Below are 19,469 nucleotides of genomic sequence, written 5' to 3' on the forward strand. Positions count from 1 at the left end.
GAAAACTGTGAAATGCTGTACATTCGGTTGTTAGAAAAATGTCTGCAAACCCCTGATAAGATGTTCCCATTGTTTGTAACCTTTTATTGCAATATAAATTGTCATAATACATCACATCAAGGTACATTGTAATAAAGTTTTGAAAAAGGACTATGCCTACGTCACTTCCGAGTTGAATCGGACAGTAGTACAAAAAAAATCTGGTTGCCATGAATTTCAGCTAGCTACCCACCGACATCTGTCAGTACAGTTGAGAAAAACCATCAATGTCAAGAGAAAGGAAGGATTTCCAAAACCTTGTACCGCTTCTGTGTACGAATAGGAGCACAGCAGCCTGCCTGCCAGCCTACTGTGAATCGGTAAGTAGCTAGCTTTGAGGCTAGCCTGGATAGCATGCTAGCTGCCGTCGCTAGCTGGTTACCCTGCTAACGGTAGTTGATCATATTTATGGGTTAGTTGGCATTGACCTGTGTTGTTATTAGTGTGTAATAAAAGCAGTTATTTGTTGTCTTTTTGCATTTCCAGTTGTATGTAATGCTTCGCTAAAACACTTCTCCCGTAATGTTCCCCCATCACTGGCTAACGTTAGAGGTTAATATCGTTGTTAACCATGTAGCAACCATTAGCATATCAGTCGCTCTCTGTATCTGTTTTGAGGGGGTGTTATAATTAGTCACCTGTGTCCACCATCACATTAGTCGATCTGAATCCATGTAGTCCCACAATAAGATTTCAGCAACGTAAATATATGTATATATGCAGATCACTTCTGCACACATGAACGCTAGTTATTAACAGAAGCTGTACAATGATGACAATAACAACTGACGCCTTAAGCCCTGTAATGTATCCGGGATGTCTTTTATCTTTAAATCAAAGTCCTCGCAGCTGTACACAGTGTCCGTGTAGCTTTATTTAGGTTAATACTGCAATGTTTAAGAAAGGATAGCTTAGGCTTCGTGATATTTATAATATCTCACTTTTTATCAGCACATAGTAGCCATAGAAAGAGCTACAGGCTAACGAGCCGGTGATGCATTTGTGACTATACATTGTGATGTTGTTGCTTGATGTCTGTTGAGCTTTGTTTTGCTTGTTATTATTTCTTCTCATCAAGACCTTGCTGGCGCAGTGACTAGACCAGAAGACCTTGGCACCGTTGTGCCAGTTCATATCAAACTCACGGATTTCTGAATCCAGGTACATATACAACAGGGTGTGTGTGAAGGGTTTCAGCCAATAAATGATTCTAAGATGCTTTTTAAAAAACTTTTCTTACTTAAAAAAAGAAAAGAAAGAGCTTCCCCTGACTTCACCTTCTAATAAATGAATGAAAAGCAAACATAGGATGTGATAAACCACCTGCTGAGGTGACTACACATCATTTAAACATTTTCCTCATCTATACATATTTGACCTTTGCTATCGATATAGTGCCATATTGATTTTCCCTTAAACTTAGAAAGATACATTTCACTAAAATGTTATTCTGACGATAGTGGACGGTTGTCTTTTTACTCTCCATGTGTCATTTTGCTGCCACCCTAATTACTCTGCCTACCATGTTCATTTTTTTCCACCAGAAGATGAACGGTCTGTCCATTCGAGAACTATGCGGTCTGTTCTGCTGCCCCCCCTTGCCCCAGCCGCATTGCAGCCAAACTAGCTTTCCTCCCTCCAGAGCCCACCTACGCCCTTCTCCCTGACCCAGATCCAAGCACTGGAGCTGCAACTGCTCCTGGGTCTGTTTCTGGGGCTACTCAGCCTTCTCTCGGAGCCCCAGGCCTGCGTTCCCGGGTGGGCACTGGTAGTGGAAGTGACAAAGGAGCCACTGCTGGACCTGCTGCTGCTACTGCTGGACCTGCTGCTGCTGCTGGACCTGCTGCTGCTGCTGCTGCTGCTGCTGGAAGTGCGGCAGGTGCTGCAGGAGCAAGTGGTGCTGGAGGAGGGGTTGGCGGCAGTGGTTGGAGTGAGGGCAAGTGGAAGCTTCATCTCACAGAGAGAGCGGAGTTCCAGTATTCACAGAGAGAGCTGGATCTGACGGATGTATTCTTGACCAGATCTAGCCGAGGGAACAGGGTGGGCTGCATGTACATTCGCTGCGCCCCAAATGCCAGGTGAGACCCCTACCTTGAGACTGAAGACTTAAAGATAACCCTGTATCTTTTTAGCCGTCTTTGTTTGAACAAATTACAAATATATTTTGCTCATAAAACATGATGTATTTCTATCAACTTGAGGTCCAGTTCAGCAGTTTCCCTTCTTAGCCTCAGCCAGCTGCCTCACTTTCTTCTTTTTTCTTCTGCCTTTTTCCCTTAGGTTTACAGTGTTGTTTTCCCATGGCAATGCAGTAGACCTGGGCCAGATGAGCAGCTTCTACATCGGCTTAGGCACGCGCATCAACTGCAACATCTTTTCCTACGATTACTCAGGCTATGGTGTTAGCACTGGAAAGCCTTCTGAGAAGAACCTATACGCTGACATTGATGCTGCCTGGCACGCCCTGCGCTCCCGGTAAGCAACAGAAACCATTCCCATCTACACAGAACCCGAAATGAGCAGCCAACCAGCACCAGATGCCAGTTAAAGTGTCTTTGTTGGATCAAACCGCATGGGGAACTTGCATCTCTGGCCAGTTACTTTTTGTGAACTTTTGGTTGGCTGATTTATATACAAACTTTCTCCCTGCTGACCACAGTATCCTTACTTACTCTGACTACCATCAACTCAAATCAAAGCAAAGTAATGGCTTTGTATCTATCAGGCAAATGATTGGCTGTTTCAAACTGTGCTCTGCATGAAGCCACTGCATCTGAAAGTTGGAGAATGATTCCTCTTGTTTATCTGCTGCTAGCATGGTTAATGAGCCTCATGTCAGCACACACATATTATTCCCACGAGGAAACACAGTAAAACTTTGAGGCCAATGACAAATTTAAAACTACAAACATTGGTGTTATAACTCAATTTGAATTTCCTCACTGAGTCCCAGAGTCCCTACTTACAGATTTGTGGAAGTGGGGTTGTGTGAGGTAGTGCCGCAGTCAGGGTAAAGTATATGGTGATTGCCGCGGCCCAAGTTTGGAGAAGCAGATTGTAATCATGGCCCAGAAGTAAAGCAATATACTGCTATTGATGGGGTCAACATAATTAAGCAACATAAACAAAATCCATATCATTTTAATTGTAAGCTAGTCTTAGAATATTTTTCCACTACTGTTTGACAGCCCTTTCCGACAGGGCCGTCTTCATAATCGCCAGACTCCTTTGCCAAAAACATTATTTTAAGCACAACATGGAAGTTGCTAATCTCTCGCTGCCTCCATTGGTTCATTTCTTGTGTTATTGTGGGACTATAATGTTTTTAAAGTTTAGTTTAGATTCACCGAAGTCACACAGTAAGACAAAGTACCCAATCAATTCAGTGTTAGATAAGCAACTTCTGTGTTTTGTCAGGTCAAATTGCTGTTTTTTTAAATATATAACAGCTTCAGTATTCAGCAGAAAAGAGCTGTCTTACAGCAAGCTTAAGTGGCAAAAATATTCTTAATATAGAGTACACTTTAACTAATATTGATTTTTTTTAAATGACTCTCTTTTAATACAACTGTCTGTTTATCCAAACAGCTATCCAACTGCTTTCTTCTACAGGAAACACACTCTGAAAGAGATACTGCACTCATCTGCATATGGAAATCTTTACAGCACACATGAGTCCTTCATCTTGTTTATTGTTCTGTACTGAAATGTTTATGTGTGTCTGTGTTGTCTCAGCTATGGCATCAGCCCTGAGAATATCATCCTGTACGGACAGAGCATCGGCACGGTGCCCACAGTGGACCTGGCGTCACGTTTTGAGTGTGCAGCTGTTGTCCTCCACTCCCCTCTTACCTCGGGCATGAGAGTGGCTTTCCCCGACACCAAGAAAACATACTGCTTCGATGCCTTCCCTAAGTAAGTGTTTCCTTAAGGGCTGTTTTAAGTAGGAAACTCGGAAAGTTACAATGTATCGCTTTAAAAAGAAATATGAAAATGTGCATGAACGTGTCTGATACCTATCTGGAGAAGGAGAAAGGTTGGGTAACGTGGAGATAACGTGAGGCAATATAAATCCCTTTGGTTGTATCACTGAGTAGGTCTGCTTGATGGTAATAATAGGTTAACAAGACTTTGTTTATTTGGATCCCCATTTGGTGTTACCTTGGCAACAGCTACTCTCTGGGGTTTTTGCGGCAAATGTGACGAGGAACCTTGATTAGTCAGGCTTGATTAGCCAAAAACACATCTTCCCATTTGATATTTTATCTAGAGAATTTTTTTTAAAAATAACATTTCTGGATAGTTCGATATATCAAGATGTATTTCTATTTTTTATACACATGAAAAGACAGATTTGAGCACTTAAGTGGCAGCATGCCATCTATGTCATTGATGGTCAATACTGAAAAAATACCCCTTTTTCTCAAATGGCCTGGGTAGCGCAATAATCGCCTCCTTAATTTCTCCTGCAGCATAGAGAAAGTGTCAAAGATCCCGTCTCCAGTGCTCATCATCCACGGTACAGAGGACGAGGTGATCGACTTCTCTCACGGCTTGGCCCTGTTTGAGCGCTGCCCCAAGGCCGTGGAGCCCCTTTGGGTGGAGGGAGCCGGGCACAACGACATTGAGCTTTACAGTCAGTACCTGGAGAGGCTACGGCGCTTCATCAACCAGGACCTGGCTGCGCAGCACGCCTGAGAAACAAGCGGCAGCCTCTCTGCGCTAGTGTGAATGAGATTGTGTGTGTGTGTGAACGTCGGCATGTTTGCAAAGTATGTGTGAGAAGTTGACCTAAAACGGTGTGTGATATTTTGTCACATCTGTGTGTCTTTGAAGCAGCACACCTTTAAGTTACTTTTCAACACAACATATGTTTAAAAGATTTCCTGTTCGGGTGAGAACGGTTTTAAATATATCAGTAGCTAGGTGGTGAAATGCTAAAAACAAGAACCAAGATTGAACAAATTCACAAATCAGTTTTTTATCTTGGGGGCATTTATGAATTGCAGCTTTGAAAGGAGTCACTAACATGAATTAGGAAGTAACAACAATGTGCTTTGTCCAGAAAGGCACACAGATGTAATTTTTTATTATAACGTGTTACTGAATGAACGAGTCATGGATATAAGGGTTGAGTGTTTATTCATATCTCCATGGACATGTTTGTGTGTGTGAGTGTGTGTGTGAAGCAGTGCTGAAAGAAATGAAGGACATCCTGATGACTTGGACAGGTGGAGGAAGCTTATTGAGACTTATCAATTTGATGTTTTTTTTGTTGCGTGTGTGTATGAAGAATACCTCCACAGCTTGACCAGTTCTCTCTGCAGTGGACAAACACTGGTCAAGCATGTGCCCTGCCCCCCCCTTCCCACTCCCCCACTTCCTGTTTACCTTTTTAATAGACATCCATGTGACTGCCAGAGCATTTTCCAAGTTGTTGTCCAGCTAACACTAACCTACTTCTATTTGTGTGGTTTGGGGGTCCATCTCCTTCCCTTTGGTGTCAGTTACGGAGAAACAAAAGGACTAGTCTGGAATACTGGCATGGCTTATATGGCTGTTGGGTTTCGCATACTTTCCTCTCCCTAATTTCTCACTGAAAAGATCCCAGAATGGCTTCCACTTTATTTCATGGCTGTGCTGTAGCTTTTGCCTTTACCTGTTCACAGAATTGCAGCAGAACCGTACAGGGAATTACTTCCTGTATTGATTTCCCCCCCCATCAGGTCCTTCATATTTGTGATAGAGACGTCGGTGTGGTATAAATGGAAACGGGTCTTTTAGAGCCACATTGATAGTATCTCTGGCATTTTAGAACACATAGAAGTGAAGGATAATTTAGTCATTTCCATGTCCCATGTAGATGGTTTGGCTTTAAAAAGAAGGCTGTAGCCCTTCAGCATTTACTAATGTGTGACGTTTAAAGGTTGGACAGACAGCGCTGACTTTGTAACAGCAGGATAAATGTCAAGTAGGAAGTTATAGTTAGATATTCTGTTTGTCGCTGAAATTAGATGAGAAGATTTATACCACTGGGCTTACTCGGACAAGAAATCGTCGTGCACATAACCTCGCATACAGCAACATTTCATTTTTGTTGTTGTGGATTACACTAACAAGATACAGCATGTTTATTTATTAATTTGTGTGGTGCTGGCAGGTGGATTTTGTTACATTTGTACAGTGCCAGGCTAGCTGTTTCATGACTTTATGCTAAGCTAACGAGCTTTGACCTTAAGCGTACTTACATGCCACATGAGTCGAATCAATCTTCTCATCTAACCCTCGGCAATAGAGCAAATAAGTGTGTTTCCAGAATTGTTAACTCCACCGTTAAGTCTGAAGTGCCACTGTGGAGGTGTGTGAATAATTATAGTCTCTTTTGGTGACCGTACCCTTTTAGAGATTGATGTTCTGGCTAGATTTCTAACGGTTTAAGGAGATAAAAGTAGCTGCGGAGGTAACCAAACTAATGAGGATTAAGTGTGATTTATTCAGAATAATATTTTTGCTCCACCAGAATCTCTTATGTGTGTTGCTGGTTAACTTGTAGTCTTACAGCACAGTTTTGTTTTCCATTTCTTGCTCCGGTAGCTCTCGTCACCAGGGTTAGTCCGCCTCCCGTTCATAATGCACATTTGTTTCTAACGTTTTTGTCTTGATGTAATTAATCCGAACTTGTTTGATGTAGTGTGGGGCCGTGGACGATCTGTCTCAGAACCATGCATGTAGATGTTAGGACTAACGATGTGTTTAGGGTCAGGTGCCAGGACGGGACATCACGTCTACTAATAGCTCTGTGTAACCTCTGTGGCCCTAAATGTACAGGAGCTCTCTTATGGGTGGCAGCACGCTTCATGTCTGACACAAGCCATAATTTGAGCCTCTCACTGTTGGTGTGGTGCAGGTTCCACCACACACACCTTTGCACATCATCGCACACACATACACACACACATTCAAACACAACACACACACACGCGCGCACACATAGTTCATGTACTGTAGTATACAGTACATTTACACATTTATATCAGATCAAGCATGACAAAAGCAGGTCTTAAGTTCAGCACTATTGTACAAAGCATCCAAAGTGTAATAAGGGTATAAAATGTAAGTTTGTGTGTCTTCATTATTATTATTGACTGTCTTCTACAGGCCAGCATTAAGAATACTCGCATCATAACTAGTAAAAGACCCTGTGTGTAGACGAAAACAAGTACTGGTCTGGTCTCAAATGTCGCAGACTTGCGCCGCATTTTCAGATCTCCACAAGGTGTCCGCTGCATAGGAGACGCATCAGTTTCAGTGGTAGTAGCTGCGTTTTTTTTAAGGGAACATGTACTGAACTAGCACTGATCTGATTGCTCCATTGTGGGAGTACAAGTGGGTCTTAGTGAAGGCCACTAGCTTCCTGTCATCACTTCGAACAGGGAATCTTTTCATTCTCATCCTGTACTTTGTGTCTTCGATATTTAAATAATGGAAAACTGTTACCATTGTGGACCAGGGATCTGAGCTGTCAGAAGAAACTGAGAGTTATGGCCTCTCTCTGGAAGCAGAAGTAGGTATCAGTTTCTTTCCTGGACCGGGCGTGTTATCAGGGAAACCACTGGATCCACCTTTCATTCATGGGGTTCAAGAAACGGGGCGGAGACTCGCCGTTTTATTGATGCACCACTATTATATTGTATCCTCTGGCCCTGAATGTGTATTGATGGGGGTGGGGGGGTTGAACAGTGAAAACTGTATGCATGTCTATTGTGTTTTGCAGAGCAAGTGGGACGTTATCTCTATTATGTATTCTATGTGAGGGTAAAGCTGAACTCATGGCATTGGAACATTGAAGCGCTTTAAAAAAAAAACGGGACTTTTATTTGAATTTTTGTATTGCTGATACTAACTGATGTATTGTTATGAGTTTTGTGCTAGAGTTTGAGCGGGGCAGTGCTAGGGGGGAGGGGCTAGACAATATTAGTGGGCTGTTTATATGGTTACTGTACTTACCTATTCTATTCTTTGTAATTTTATGTTGCTTTTTTGAACTGAGAATATGATGTAATGATATTAATTCATGGGACTGAATCTTGACCTTTTTATGGACAACAAAATAATAAAAAAGATCACTTATGTACAAAAACGTGAAACTGACTTTTGTTTTTAAAACAACCTTTTTTTGTACAGCGCATACATTCATAAGTATGGACATCTGGTATACAGTGATACAAAATATTGCAATATTTGACAGAAGTGAGATTGGGTTTAAAATCACAATATACTATAATCATTACTTACTAAAAACATCTCTTCACAGATGGAATAGATACATATATACACAGCTATACAATACAGTTATTAAAATCCTGTATACACCCTGTTTGACAATATTGTATGGGAATAGTTCAATATTATTTTCAGAATTAAACATTACACTTTGGATATTTTTTTCAAATCACACAATGTTAGAGCCCACCTCCTTTCCCTTATGTAACCAAATATATGTTTGTGTTTTTATGTTTACACAGATTTCACATGTGTGGTCATAAAAATGGTTTTAAAGATCATTTGGCCAACATTTCTCGAATCACATATTTTTAAACATCTATCAACAGGACTGATATGGCAACAATTCCAGAGCAAAGGTTTTTTATAAAAACTGTTCTTAAAAGAAATAACAGTGCCTACATTTATAAGTGCAAGTGAAATCCTGCCTTGGTGCTTCACAGTGGAGTTTAATGGGAGTGACTGCCCTCTGCTGGCGGATTCTTGTCACTAACAGTCTTTATTCTGAAACATGTCACTAGATTCCAGTAGTGAACTTACACAATGTGAACTATCATAACATAACAAATATTTAATACCAAGCAAAAATAAAGTGCTTGTTTCACTGTGTTTGTTCCCGCTGCTGCAGGTTGTGTTGATCCAGAAAAACTGCAGCCAAGACTCATGCAACTGCAGCTCGCTGAGCTCAGCGAGTTCACCGGACAGGAAACAAATATGACTTCAGCAGGCTGCCTCCATATGGCTCCGTGCAGGAGAGCCTCACTGCAGTTTTTGATCTGTCAGCACAGAATAAGTGTGCTCGTCTAACAGAAATATTGGCCTGGTGCTTCTCTGCCAGCACAGTCAGTCATCCGTGTAGTGCACCCCGTGTGGCCTGTTCAGACATCCCAAAAGCATCTTATTGCTGACCTGCTTTCTCTGCAAACATGACACAGAAGATCAATCTCCACTGAAAGAGCATTTGTTTGTGCACGATATTGCAAATTCTACTAAAAGCTGCATGCGTGTCAAAAACTAAGATGCTTTTGGGAGCCTATTTAGACAGGGATCAATGTTTGTGTGTATGACAGGATGTTAAGAGAGTGGTGCAACTGCATGACCTCCTGGAAGTGTCTGTAACCTGCCTTTGGCTACGTTAGCTGGTACCTGCAAACAAAGAGGAAGCTGCATGAGGAGAGGTCTGCAGTGGAGAAAGCACTAATCCTTTAACTAAGTTTAAGTAGCACCATATTAATACAATTCACTTAAAATAATACAAAAGTAAAATCGGTTTTGATCAGCAATATAGGCCTACTTAAGTTATCACAGTGGCTTTAAGCATAGAGGCGTCGTTGAGTAAGCAGCATTTGAGTGTGGTAACTTAATCTTTGAGAAAATGCATCACATTTTGTTCATCACATGGTATGCAATGGTGGAAGAAGAATTGAGTTTCTTTACTTGAGTAAAAGTACGAATACCACAGAGTGAAATACTACACTACAGGTAAACATATTATTTAGGTAAAAGTGCAAAAATATTATCTTAAAACTATATTTATATAGTATATTTCAACTGCCAAAGTAAGTATTGACAGAGTCGCTTCTATGTTGCAGCTTGCAAAGGTAGGTGCTGGGTGGCAAATTCTATAATAATTATATTAATTATAACCTATTTGAAGTCAAAATTAAAATATCTGATATCTAATTAATATAATAAATGAAATAACTAAAGCAACAACATTGTGCTTAGGTACATACAGTAGCTTCACCACTGACGGTATTTATGCAAATCTGGATCTGTCAAAGTAAAACAGGTATTCTCTGAAATGTAGTAGGAAGCAGGAAATGGAAAGATTCAAGCAGTAAGTACATTCCGACACCTTCAGCTGTACTTCATTGCGTGTGACTCAGATGTAATCACTTATCTTTTGTCCACGCTGCGGTGGTGAACCTGCAGAACGACTTTTCGCGTCTAATCTGATCTAAGTATAATGGATTTTAACGTTTTAAAAAACTGGTTTGAGCCATCTCGCCTTTTTTCCCACCAGACCAGGTCTTTCTCTGAACACGCCTCTGTATTTCTGTGATTACGTACTCTCTGTGTTGGAAAAACAGCTGAGTCAGCTGCTCTTCCAAAGCGATGATCTTCAGCCCCATGTACCCAGACGCCAAGAGCAGCAGCATCATCCTGCAAACACACAATAAAGACTTAAATGCCTTGGAATGTACACTCACAATTACAATGCACTTTTACCTTGGGCAGAAAGTGAGCAAACGGTCTCAGATGGTTACATACTTAAGAGGCCTAACAACAAGATAACAGTACATAGATTCTGTGTGAACAATGTGTTATAACATTTCAATAAATATCTCCAAGATTAAATTATTGTATTCTCCTGAGAGCTTGAGGCCAATCCAGAGAGTCAACATACCAAAATGTTTCTCTGTTCATCCATATTTAGTTGAACAATGTTTATTTTAGAGCCTATTAGTTATCTTTAAAAGTCCAAGCTTAAAGAATAAAAGTTCCTTGATCCTCAGCGGCCATCTTTTAATTTTTTCCTTTAACAGGTTTTACTAAACACTATTATGGAGATTATTTACTTCAGTCAAAGTAGCGAATTCGCATCTTAAAAATACTTAATTACAAGTTAAAATAATATGATCAGTCCCCGACTAGACCTAAATATGGAGTGTGGACTGCTACTTGGTGAGGTCCCAGTTCACCTCCTGCCCTGCTGACCGTGGTGCTCTTGAGCAAGGCACCGGACATCCCCCACTCCCATTGCTCCCCGGGCGCTGTACACTAGCTGCCCACTGCTCCTAGTACTAGACTCCTGGTACTAGGATGGGTTAAAAGCAGAGAACACACTTCACTGTGTGTGCTGTGTGCTCTGCATGTGTGACCATTAAAGAGGGTTTCATCCCTCCCGATTCTATCTATCTATCTAAATGTATCTTAAGTGTGTGTTTAATATTAATACTCACAGTAATACGAAGACATAAAAGAGAGCGCTGAGATCCCTGATTTCTCTGAGGAAGAAGAGTGGAACGACACTCTCAGCGATCCTCCAAATCCACCGTACTGCTGCTGGAGAGAGAAATCAGCTTGTTATTTTTTATTGGCAATGTCTATTATACCCTATGGGTAATAGATGATAAACTGACTGAACATTATCTAATAGCACAGTCAAAACAAAGGTTTTTCTGTTTCGTTTTGAATAAAGCACTATATGTGTATTAGATTAAGAGACAAGAATAATTCTGTAATCCTCACTTATTTTGCAATAGTTTAGTTACTGTGTTGATGAGACTTGTTATTAAGTTAGGACTTTTCAAACATGAAAATGTAGTTGAGATACAAACATTATTAGTTACATATAGGGCAAAAAGTAAAAGAGAGAAGAGAGTATTTCTACTGTTATTCATGTTCAAATAAGATATTCCCCTTGCTCTGTGTTAGTCATGTAATACAAATAAAAAGGGTTGTCAGTTTGAATTCTTTTTTTTCCTTCTGGAGTTGTGCATTATAATGAGCGGAAGAAATAAAAAAAGAAAAATGGTGTGGGCCCCTACCTGTGCCATCTCCCTCTGTGCTGTTCTGACTGGTGGAATTGCCTTTTGTAGATCCTGAAAGTCACCAATATACAGTACGTTGTTTCATTCAGTGGTTAAGAACAGTTTCAATATTATCATGCTAAATAGAAAATTGCATTATTGGAAGGAGATTAACATTATTCTGCTACATACAAGAGCCAAACTAAGCAATATCAACCAGTGATGTTTACTCGTCACTTCTCCCTGTCATATGTTTCTCACCTTCACTGGACATGTGAGGAAGGTCATTGTTCAGATAAATGCTGTCCTCGCTGCCCCGATCATGATCTACGCTGTCCTCCAAACTGGAATAACCGGAGGCCTGTAGACAAGGACAGAGAGGCTGAAGGTAAAAGACTTGTCGTGCATCATGAAACTCTTTGTTTGGTTGCATTAGATAAGCAGCGAACATACCACGTCATGGTCAGCTTCATTATCTGCAGAGGAGACATGAGAGCTGCCGTTCAAGTTCTTATCCTGTGTCAGACAAACACAGACGCATGAGCTTGAACTGAAAATGAAAGGTTTGACTGGTTTTATTTGATTCTTTGTAAGAAATGATGGAGATTTAGAGTTCCTACCTGTTCCTGTGAACAGACGGTTTGGAGGAGTTGATAACACATCTCACGGTTCCACAAAGACCCAAAGGTGCACTAAAAAAGAAGACAAAGAGGCAGGAGAAAGGGTTGATCATGGCGCAAACGGAATTGTGTTAGGACCACAGATGTTAATTAGCATTTTTGCTTACTAAATCATTTGTACATCATGTATTTAGCACTGTCCCTAAACGAGCCCCAAGTTTTGGAGATGGGCATTCAAATGTAATAATGAAATCTGTTTCTATTGGCTTCCATCCAACTTTCAACTGCACAATTAACTATACATCTGTAAAAAAAACTATATTTGTATAGCTCAAAATTGCAATAAAGAAAGAAAGTGAAGCAAAATAATAAAAGACAGATATGTTAAAGTGTGTATGCTGACCTTATCTCCATCAGCAGTTTGGATAGACAACATGGATAAACCGAGTTGTGTTTTCTTTATCCCGCAAGACGCTCGACGCAGGAATCACCACCTGCAATATGTAGACATATTTGATTCTTGTTGCCTTTACAGCCTTAAAGAGGACATTGCAGATGTTTTAAAACCTAATCTCTGGTTGACCTGAACTATGGATGATTATGGTAATTCCCAGGATAACAAATGTTAATGTTGACTGTTCCTTCTACAACAGTGAAATATTACTCAAAATTAAACACATGGTTTAATTGGACTGACTTTTTTGTGAACAAATTCAGAAAACCCAAGTGGTGCCACCATTTTTATGACAGTTCAGTGTTAACGTGTGAATAACGCTATATTTAAATATGTCTGAGCACGTTACCTTGGTGTCTTTGAGCAGCACTGACGAGTGGAAACACACATAGTTCTCAGATACATAGAGTTTTCCATGATACAGCACCTCCTTCTGCAAGGCACAGGAGAATGCTACAATAGACACAAAGACATTTGTAGTAAGATAAGTGTTTCTCCAATTTAAAAACAACCCAGCACCTTGACAACCGACATGCCTGCAGAATCATGTACTAAAGTGTTTCAGTTTCCCATTCTTTGTGCATCACTTGGCAAACAAAGTATGGGCCAGCACTTCATCACACAGCAGGGACAAAGTGAAAAAAGGTCACAGCGTGATGTCATTTCCATAATCAATATCCAGGAACAAGTAACAGACTCACTGTGTGTAAGGTTCTCCTTTTCAGGGATGTCTGGGAACATTTTGTGGAAGGTTTTGTTGTGCTTCAGGAAGCTCTGTAGGGAGAAATGTGCAGCGAGGGATGTATGTTAATAAAAAACAATATAACAAGCAGGTTTGGTGTTTTAAATCCCTAGTAGCAGCGAAAACAAGTTGACAGTGACATATCATCAGCTCTATAGTTGATATGGCAAACTTGTGAGTAATTGCTCATTTATTATCTAGCTACGCTATCTGTCTGTCTCTGTGTCTGTCTGCTGTTTGGCACAATGCTTGTAATGTAAAGTGGATTTGAATGTACAGGTATGACTTAGTGACATATAGTGGTGAGGTTGCAGATTGCAACCCTCTGCTCATCCTTCCCTTTCTAATCAGTGAGTGCAAAACAGTGGTATCTTTTCAGGATCTTAACCTTGTTTATGTTCCAGTTAGTATATTGTAACATGTGTATATAAAACATGGTTGTTGCAGGCAACAGGAAGAAGAAGGATGTGAAGCGGACTTACAATGTTGCTGATAAAGTCATCTGTTCGATCAATGTTATTCTCTTCTGTGATAGGATCCCTGATGACAAAAACAGGAAACATGCACCAAAACAAAAAATCAGATAACATAACAGGACTTTTTCTAGGTACAAGTATAACATTTACGTTTTGTTCTTAATCCGTGAGTAGTGTTACTTGAAGGCAGAATATACCTGATGTACATGTTGGAGTTGATGCTGTCTTTTAGCTCCTGGATGTTCAGTGGGGCATCATACCGAGTGTAGTTGTGGCTAGATTTCTTACTGCTAAACCTGTTGCTGCCTCTTCTTCCGCCAAGGAGACCCAATCCGTCCAGGTTACTGTCCCAGGAGAGCAGGAGTTAAATGTCAGACAGATGCAGCTTTTATGTGACGCACACAGGTGGAACAAACATAGAACATAAAGTAAAGATAAAACGCAAAGGAATACACATGTTGGTTTTTCAGACTTCACAGAGATAACAACCCTAGCAGGATGATGGTAAACATTTCCTAATGTTCAAGGCAAGGCAAGGCAAGTTTATTTATATAGCAATTTTCAACACAAGGCAATTCAAAGTGCTTTACAAAAAATGAAAGACATTAAGAAAATGGCATTTAAAATCAGTCATTAAAAAGAAAAGCTAATAAAATAAACATTAAAAGAAAAAATACATGGATAAAAGTTACAGTGCAGTCTAAGATATGAATAGTTCAATTAAACATTAAAAGAAAAAGTACATGGATAAAAGTTACAGTGCAGTCTAAGATATGAATAGTTCAATTAAAAGCAGCGACAAAAAGAAAAGTCTTCAGCCTGGATTTAAAAGTAGTCAGAGTTGCAGCGGACCTGCAGGTTTCTGGGAGTTTGTTCCAGATATTTGGAGCATAATAACTGAACGCTGCTTTACCATGTTTAGTTCTGACTCTGGGGACAGAAAGCTGACCAGTCCCTGAAGACCTGAGAGATCTGGATGGTTCATAATTTAGCAGAAGATCAGAAATGTATTTTGGGCTTAAACCATTCAGTGCTTTATAAACCAGCAGCTGTATTTTGAAATATATTCTTTGACACACAGGAAGCCAGTGTAAAGACTTCAGAACAGGAGTGATGTGATCCACTTTCTTAGTGTTAGTGAGGACTCGAGCAGCGGCGTTCTGAATCAGCTGCAGCTTTCTAAAATATTTTTTAGTGAGACCTGTGAAGACACCATTACAGTAGTCCAGTCTACTGAAGATAAAAGCATGGACAAGTTGTTCCAAATCCTGCTGTGACATTAGTCTTTTAATCATAGATATGTTCTTTAGGTGATAGTAGGCTGATTTAGTAACTGTTTTAATGTGACTGTTGAAACTCAGGTCAGAGTCCATGACTACACCTAGATTTCTGGCTTTATCTGTTGTTTTGAACATTGCAGACTGAAGCTCAGCGCTAACTTTGAACCGTTCTGCCTTGGCTCCAAAAACCATTACCTCAGTTTTATCTTTGTTTAATTGGAGAAAGTTCTGACACATCCAGTCATTGATTTGTTCAATGCACTTACTCAGTGTTTGAATTGGAGCATAGTCTCCTGGTGAAATTGTTACGTACATTTGTGTGTTATCTGCATAGCTATGGTAACTTATTTGGTTGTTCTTCATTATCTGAGCCAGTGGTAGCATGTAGACGTTAAAGAGAAGAGGCCCCAAGATGGAGCCTTGAGGTACCCCACATGTCATATTTGTCAACTCAGATGTGTATTTACCTCTAGAAACAAAGTTGTTTCTGTCCTTTAAGTAGGATTCAAACCAATTTAGAACTGTTTCCGAAAGTCCCACTGTTACAGCCGCTGCTACCTTGTGCCTTTAACATTGTGTGTATGCAAATGAGCTGTGCCTTCCGATGCTGTCAGTGGCCGTCCCGACCGCGCAACATTCGCGGGGATTGGACAGAGGTCACTCAAGCCCTGCCCGCTGCTGCCACGTAATCCGGGGGAGGAGGATAAAGGCTGGGCACGAACATCCGTCTGGAGGCCCTGTATTTTGTGACAGCTGCCTCAACCCTCTACTTGTGACAAAGCCTTCCTCCTGTGATTCTGTTAGACTGCTTAGCAGTATATTCTGTAGGGTTCTGTGCGATCTCACTGGTTAGCAGTGTGTCGTGGTATTCTGTGTTTAGAGTAGGGTTTGTGTGTGTGTGTTGCGTAGATCCAGGTTGCTTAGCTCCTGTAGACCCGCATTTAGATTAGTGACATTGTGAAACAGCTTAGACCCAGGTTAGTTTAGCGCCTGTAGATCAGCATTTGTGTATATTGCTTAGACCCCGGTGATTAGCACCGGTTGATCAGCAACAGCTGTGTTTCCACACAGTCTCCTTTTGTTTAGTGTTTTGTTCCACTTTAGAAGTGAGGTACGTTCTTTCTTTTGTAGCCTACTGTGCAACTCTCTTTTGGAGTCCTGTGTTGTTAACCCATAACAGTTTGGTCCGTTGTTGGTCCAGGCTGTTCGTGTGTTTATCATTGTTTTGTTCAGTTGCCGTCATAAATAAACCCACCGGTAACCAATACCAATTACAAACTGGTCGTGTCGTTTCCCTTTCTTACCCCTAGCAAAGAGGGAACGTAACACCCACCCAGTTTTCCAGTCGGTCTAGTAATATGTTGTGGTCAACAGTGTCAAACTGTTTTCATCAGGTAGAGTCTGATCTTCCACAGTAAATGCAGTCAATTTCCACAGATATAATATAAATAATGACATAACACATCCACAGAGTGTAACAGAGTATAATGGTAGAAGAAGTGAATAAACTGTTCTTGTTTGTTTCTACATCCAATCTACTATTTCAGTTTGAGAAGTTATTTTATGTAAAAGTTAAACTAGCTCCGAACTTCTTTTTTTAATACCAGCTGTATTGACTTTCTGCCAATGCATGGGCTAATTGTCATCTGTTTAGAAGTGAAGTTAGTCTGCAGTCTCACAGCAACAGCAGGGATCTCCAGAGAGTGGTTTCCCTTTTGTAAACCAGCAGCTACTTTCACTGGAGATATCAGTGTGCACGGCTGGTGCTTAAAGTGTATATATTTATATATATACAAATATTATACAAAGAATTGAGGACAGCTTGAACAAAGTACAAGAGAAGTGTTTCCCTTTGGAACAACACAAAAGGGACTGAAGGAACATAACATAATAAAAGCAAGATAGGGAAAAATATGTACTACTCACGCAGAGCTGTCCAGTGAGAAACGCCTGCCTTTAAGACTCATGGTGCAAGCTAAATACTTCCAACTTGCACACTTGCACAGATTCAAGCACATGCACAGACGCAGTGAAATACTTTCCCTATTGTCTTTGCCTCTCCCTCTTTTAAAAACTAATTGAAGTGAGATTCTAAGCTTTGTTTCCTAGGAGTAAAGAAACAAAAGGTGATGACATCCTACTTTTAAGAATGGCCTCGTACTGTTAAGTCTACCAACCAGCTGTGAGGGGTGGGGATTCTCACAGAAACGTAACCAATCGATGAAGGTATGGTTAAGAGGCCTCACCTTTTTTGTTCCTCATGGAAAGGTGCTATGGGTGGTGCTACTTACCCTGACTTCTTGACACAAAGACGCACACCTGTAAGCACATGCCCACAGGTATGCAGAGAGCGTCATCACAGCCACAACAATGTCTCCTGACAGCTAACCTGCTCAGCCTGCACAGATACAGATCACAGGAGGAATGATGCTTTGATGTATCACACGGCATGACCTAGCAAAAACTGTTCAAGGTTCTTTATTGTCAAACTAACATAGCTACAGAGTAATTATGTCGTTGAAAATCTTAGGTCACAGGCTTCTCCAACAATGCAACACAATAATACAGATAAGCAGACAATATTAAAACAATATTAAAATATACTATATTAAAAGTAATAGCCTACAAAAAGAAAAATAGTTTTAAAAAAGGGAGGAAAAAAAAGTGGAATAGTGCAATACGAGTCTATATACAAGTTATTGGAATGATATATAAGATAATAGATAAATAATTACTAAGTAGCAGATGAATGTTATGAAATTGTTTCAGCAGTTGTTTAACAGTCTTATTGCCTGCGGGATGAAGCTGTCTCTGAATCTGGTTGTTTTTGTCCGGATGCTGCGGTACCGCCTGCCAGACGGCAGCAGACTGAACAGTTTGTGGCTGAGGTGATGGGGGTCTTTTATAATCCTGAGGGAGTTCTTCCTGAGCCACTGGGAGTAAAGGTTCTCCATGGATGGCAGCAGGGGCGGACTGGGGGGAAAAAGTGGCCCGGGGATTAATTGACAGACAGGCCCACTTAATGCGCGGCATATATCGGCCGGCCGGCGACAAAAGTATGTTACTTTTTTTTACATTTAATGTTATTTTGGATTATTCATATAGTAATCACATTACCTGAGCCCTTGAGTTGCCTAGAGCAAAATAGTTACAGCATATATTTAGTGATTTGAATGTTAACAGATCATAGATGCAATAACATTTGGACCCAATTTGCCTGACTTGACACATGGAATAAAAAATGGGCGTAGGAAGCATCCTCAATGTGGGTGAGACAATTTAACAGGGGGTGTGGGTAGGTGGTGGACCTCACCTCCTCTAGGGGGGTCCGGGGGCAAGCTTCCCCGGGAAGATATTTTTTTAAATGTTGAAGTTAAATGCATCAATCTGGTGCACTTTAAATTAGGGACTAAATCTATGGCAGTCAGTAGGGGCTTGGACTGTGAGCCGTAGGGTCGCCGGTTCAAGTCCCCGACCAGACCTACATTTGGAGTGTGGACTTCTACTTGGAGAGGTCCCAGTTCACCTCCTGACCTGCCGTGGTGCCCTTGAGCAAGGCACCGGACACTGATAGATAGAACAAAGGTAGCCTATCAAAACGGCCCAGCACAGCCCAGTGGGCCACACCTCACTGGGCTGTGCTGGGCTGGGCCGGAAACACTTAATGTGGGCCAGTAGGATTTAGGTAAGCAAAAAAAAGAATTGTGTTGGTCCTTGGCAAACAAGGCTATATGAAATAAATGCAACACATGCTCAGACTTCTTAGCACGACGGAGGGCCACACTTAGAAGAAAAAAAACAGAGAGATTTCGAGAATAAAGTCATAGTTACGAGAATAAAGTCGTAATATTACGAGAATAAAGTCGTAATGTTACGAGAATAAAGTAATAATTACGAGATTAAAGTCGTAGTTTCATAAGTGACTTGAGAAGGAGACAACAGACAACATAAAATGAGGAATGTGGAGCATCTTGTGAAGCAGTTCTTTAGTTAAGGTTTCTCAAATAACAAAATACTTAATCTTTTGGCACATCAGCAT

General features: G+C 40.7%; 2 protein-coding genes across 2 annotated transcripts; one reads left to right on the forward strand and one right to left on the reverse strand.

Annotated features, from left to right (window-relative positions):
- The first annotated feature begins 1,586 nt into the window (after positions 1 to 1,586).
- LOC117532658 (alpha/beta hydrolase domain-containing protein 17B-like) lies at positions 1,587 to 8,186 on the forward strand. The gene is given in 5 exon segments (XM_034196050.1): positions 1,587 to 1,631; positions 1,633 to 2,117; positions 2,320 to 2,514; positions 3,775 to 3,954; positions 4,512 to 8,186. Coding segments are annotated over 5 exon segments (1,131 nt in total). The 3' UTR covers positions 4,738 to 8,186.
- A 5-nt stretch (positions 8,187 to 8,191) lies between these two features.
- Positions 8,192 to 17,541, reverse strand: LOC117532660 (GRAM domain-containing protein 2B-like). The gene is given in 14 exon segments (XM_034196051.1): positions 8,192 to 9,468; positions 10,396 to 10,488; positions 11,289 to 11,391; positions 11,877 to 11,930; positions 12,120 to 12,219; positions 12,312 to 12,374; positions 12,479 to 12,550; positions 12,882 to 12,941; positions 12,943 to 12,972; positions 13,282 to 13,385; positions 13,634 to 13,706; positions 14,157 to 14,214; positions 14,348 to 14,494; positions 17,357 to 17,541. Coding segments are annotated over 14 exon segments (1,065 nt in total). The 5' UTR covers positions 17,449 to 17,541; the 3' UTR covers positions 8,192 to 9,452.
- Positions 17,542 to 19,469: the final 1,928 nt, after the last annotated feature.

This window comes from Gymnodraco acuticeps, unplaced genomic scaffold, assembly GCF_902827175.1.
Source record: "Gymnodraco acuticeps unplaced genomic scaffold, fGymAcu1.1, whole genome shotgun sequence".
Taxonomy (NCBI): Eukaryota; Metazoa; Chordata; class Actinopteri; order Perciformes; family Bathydraconidae; genus Gymnodraco; species Gymnodraco acuticeps.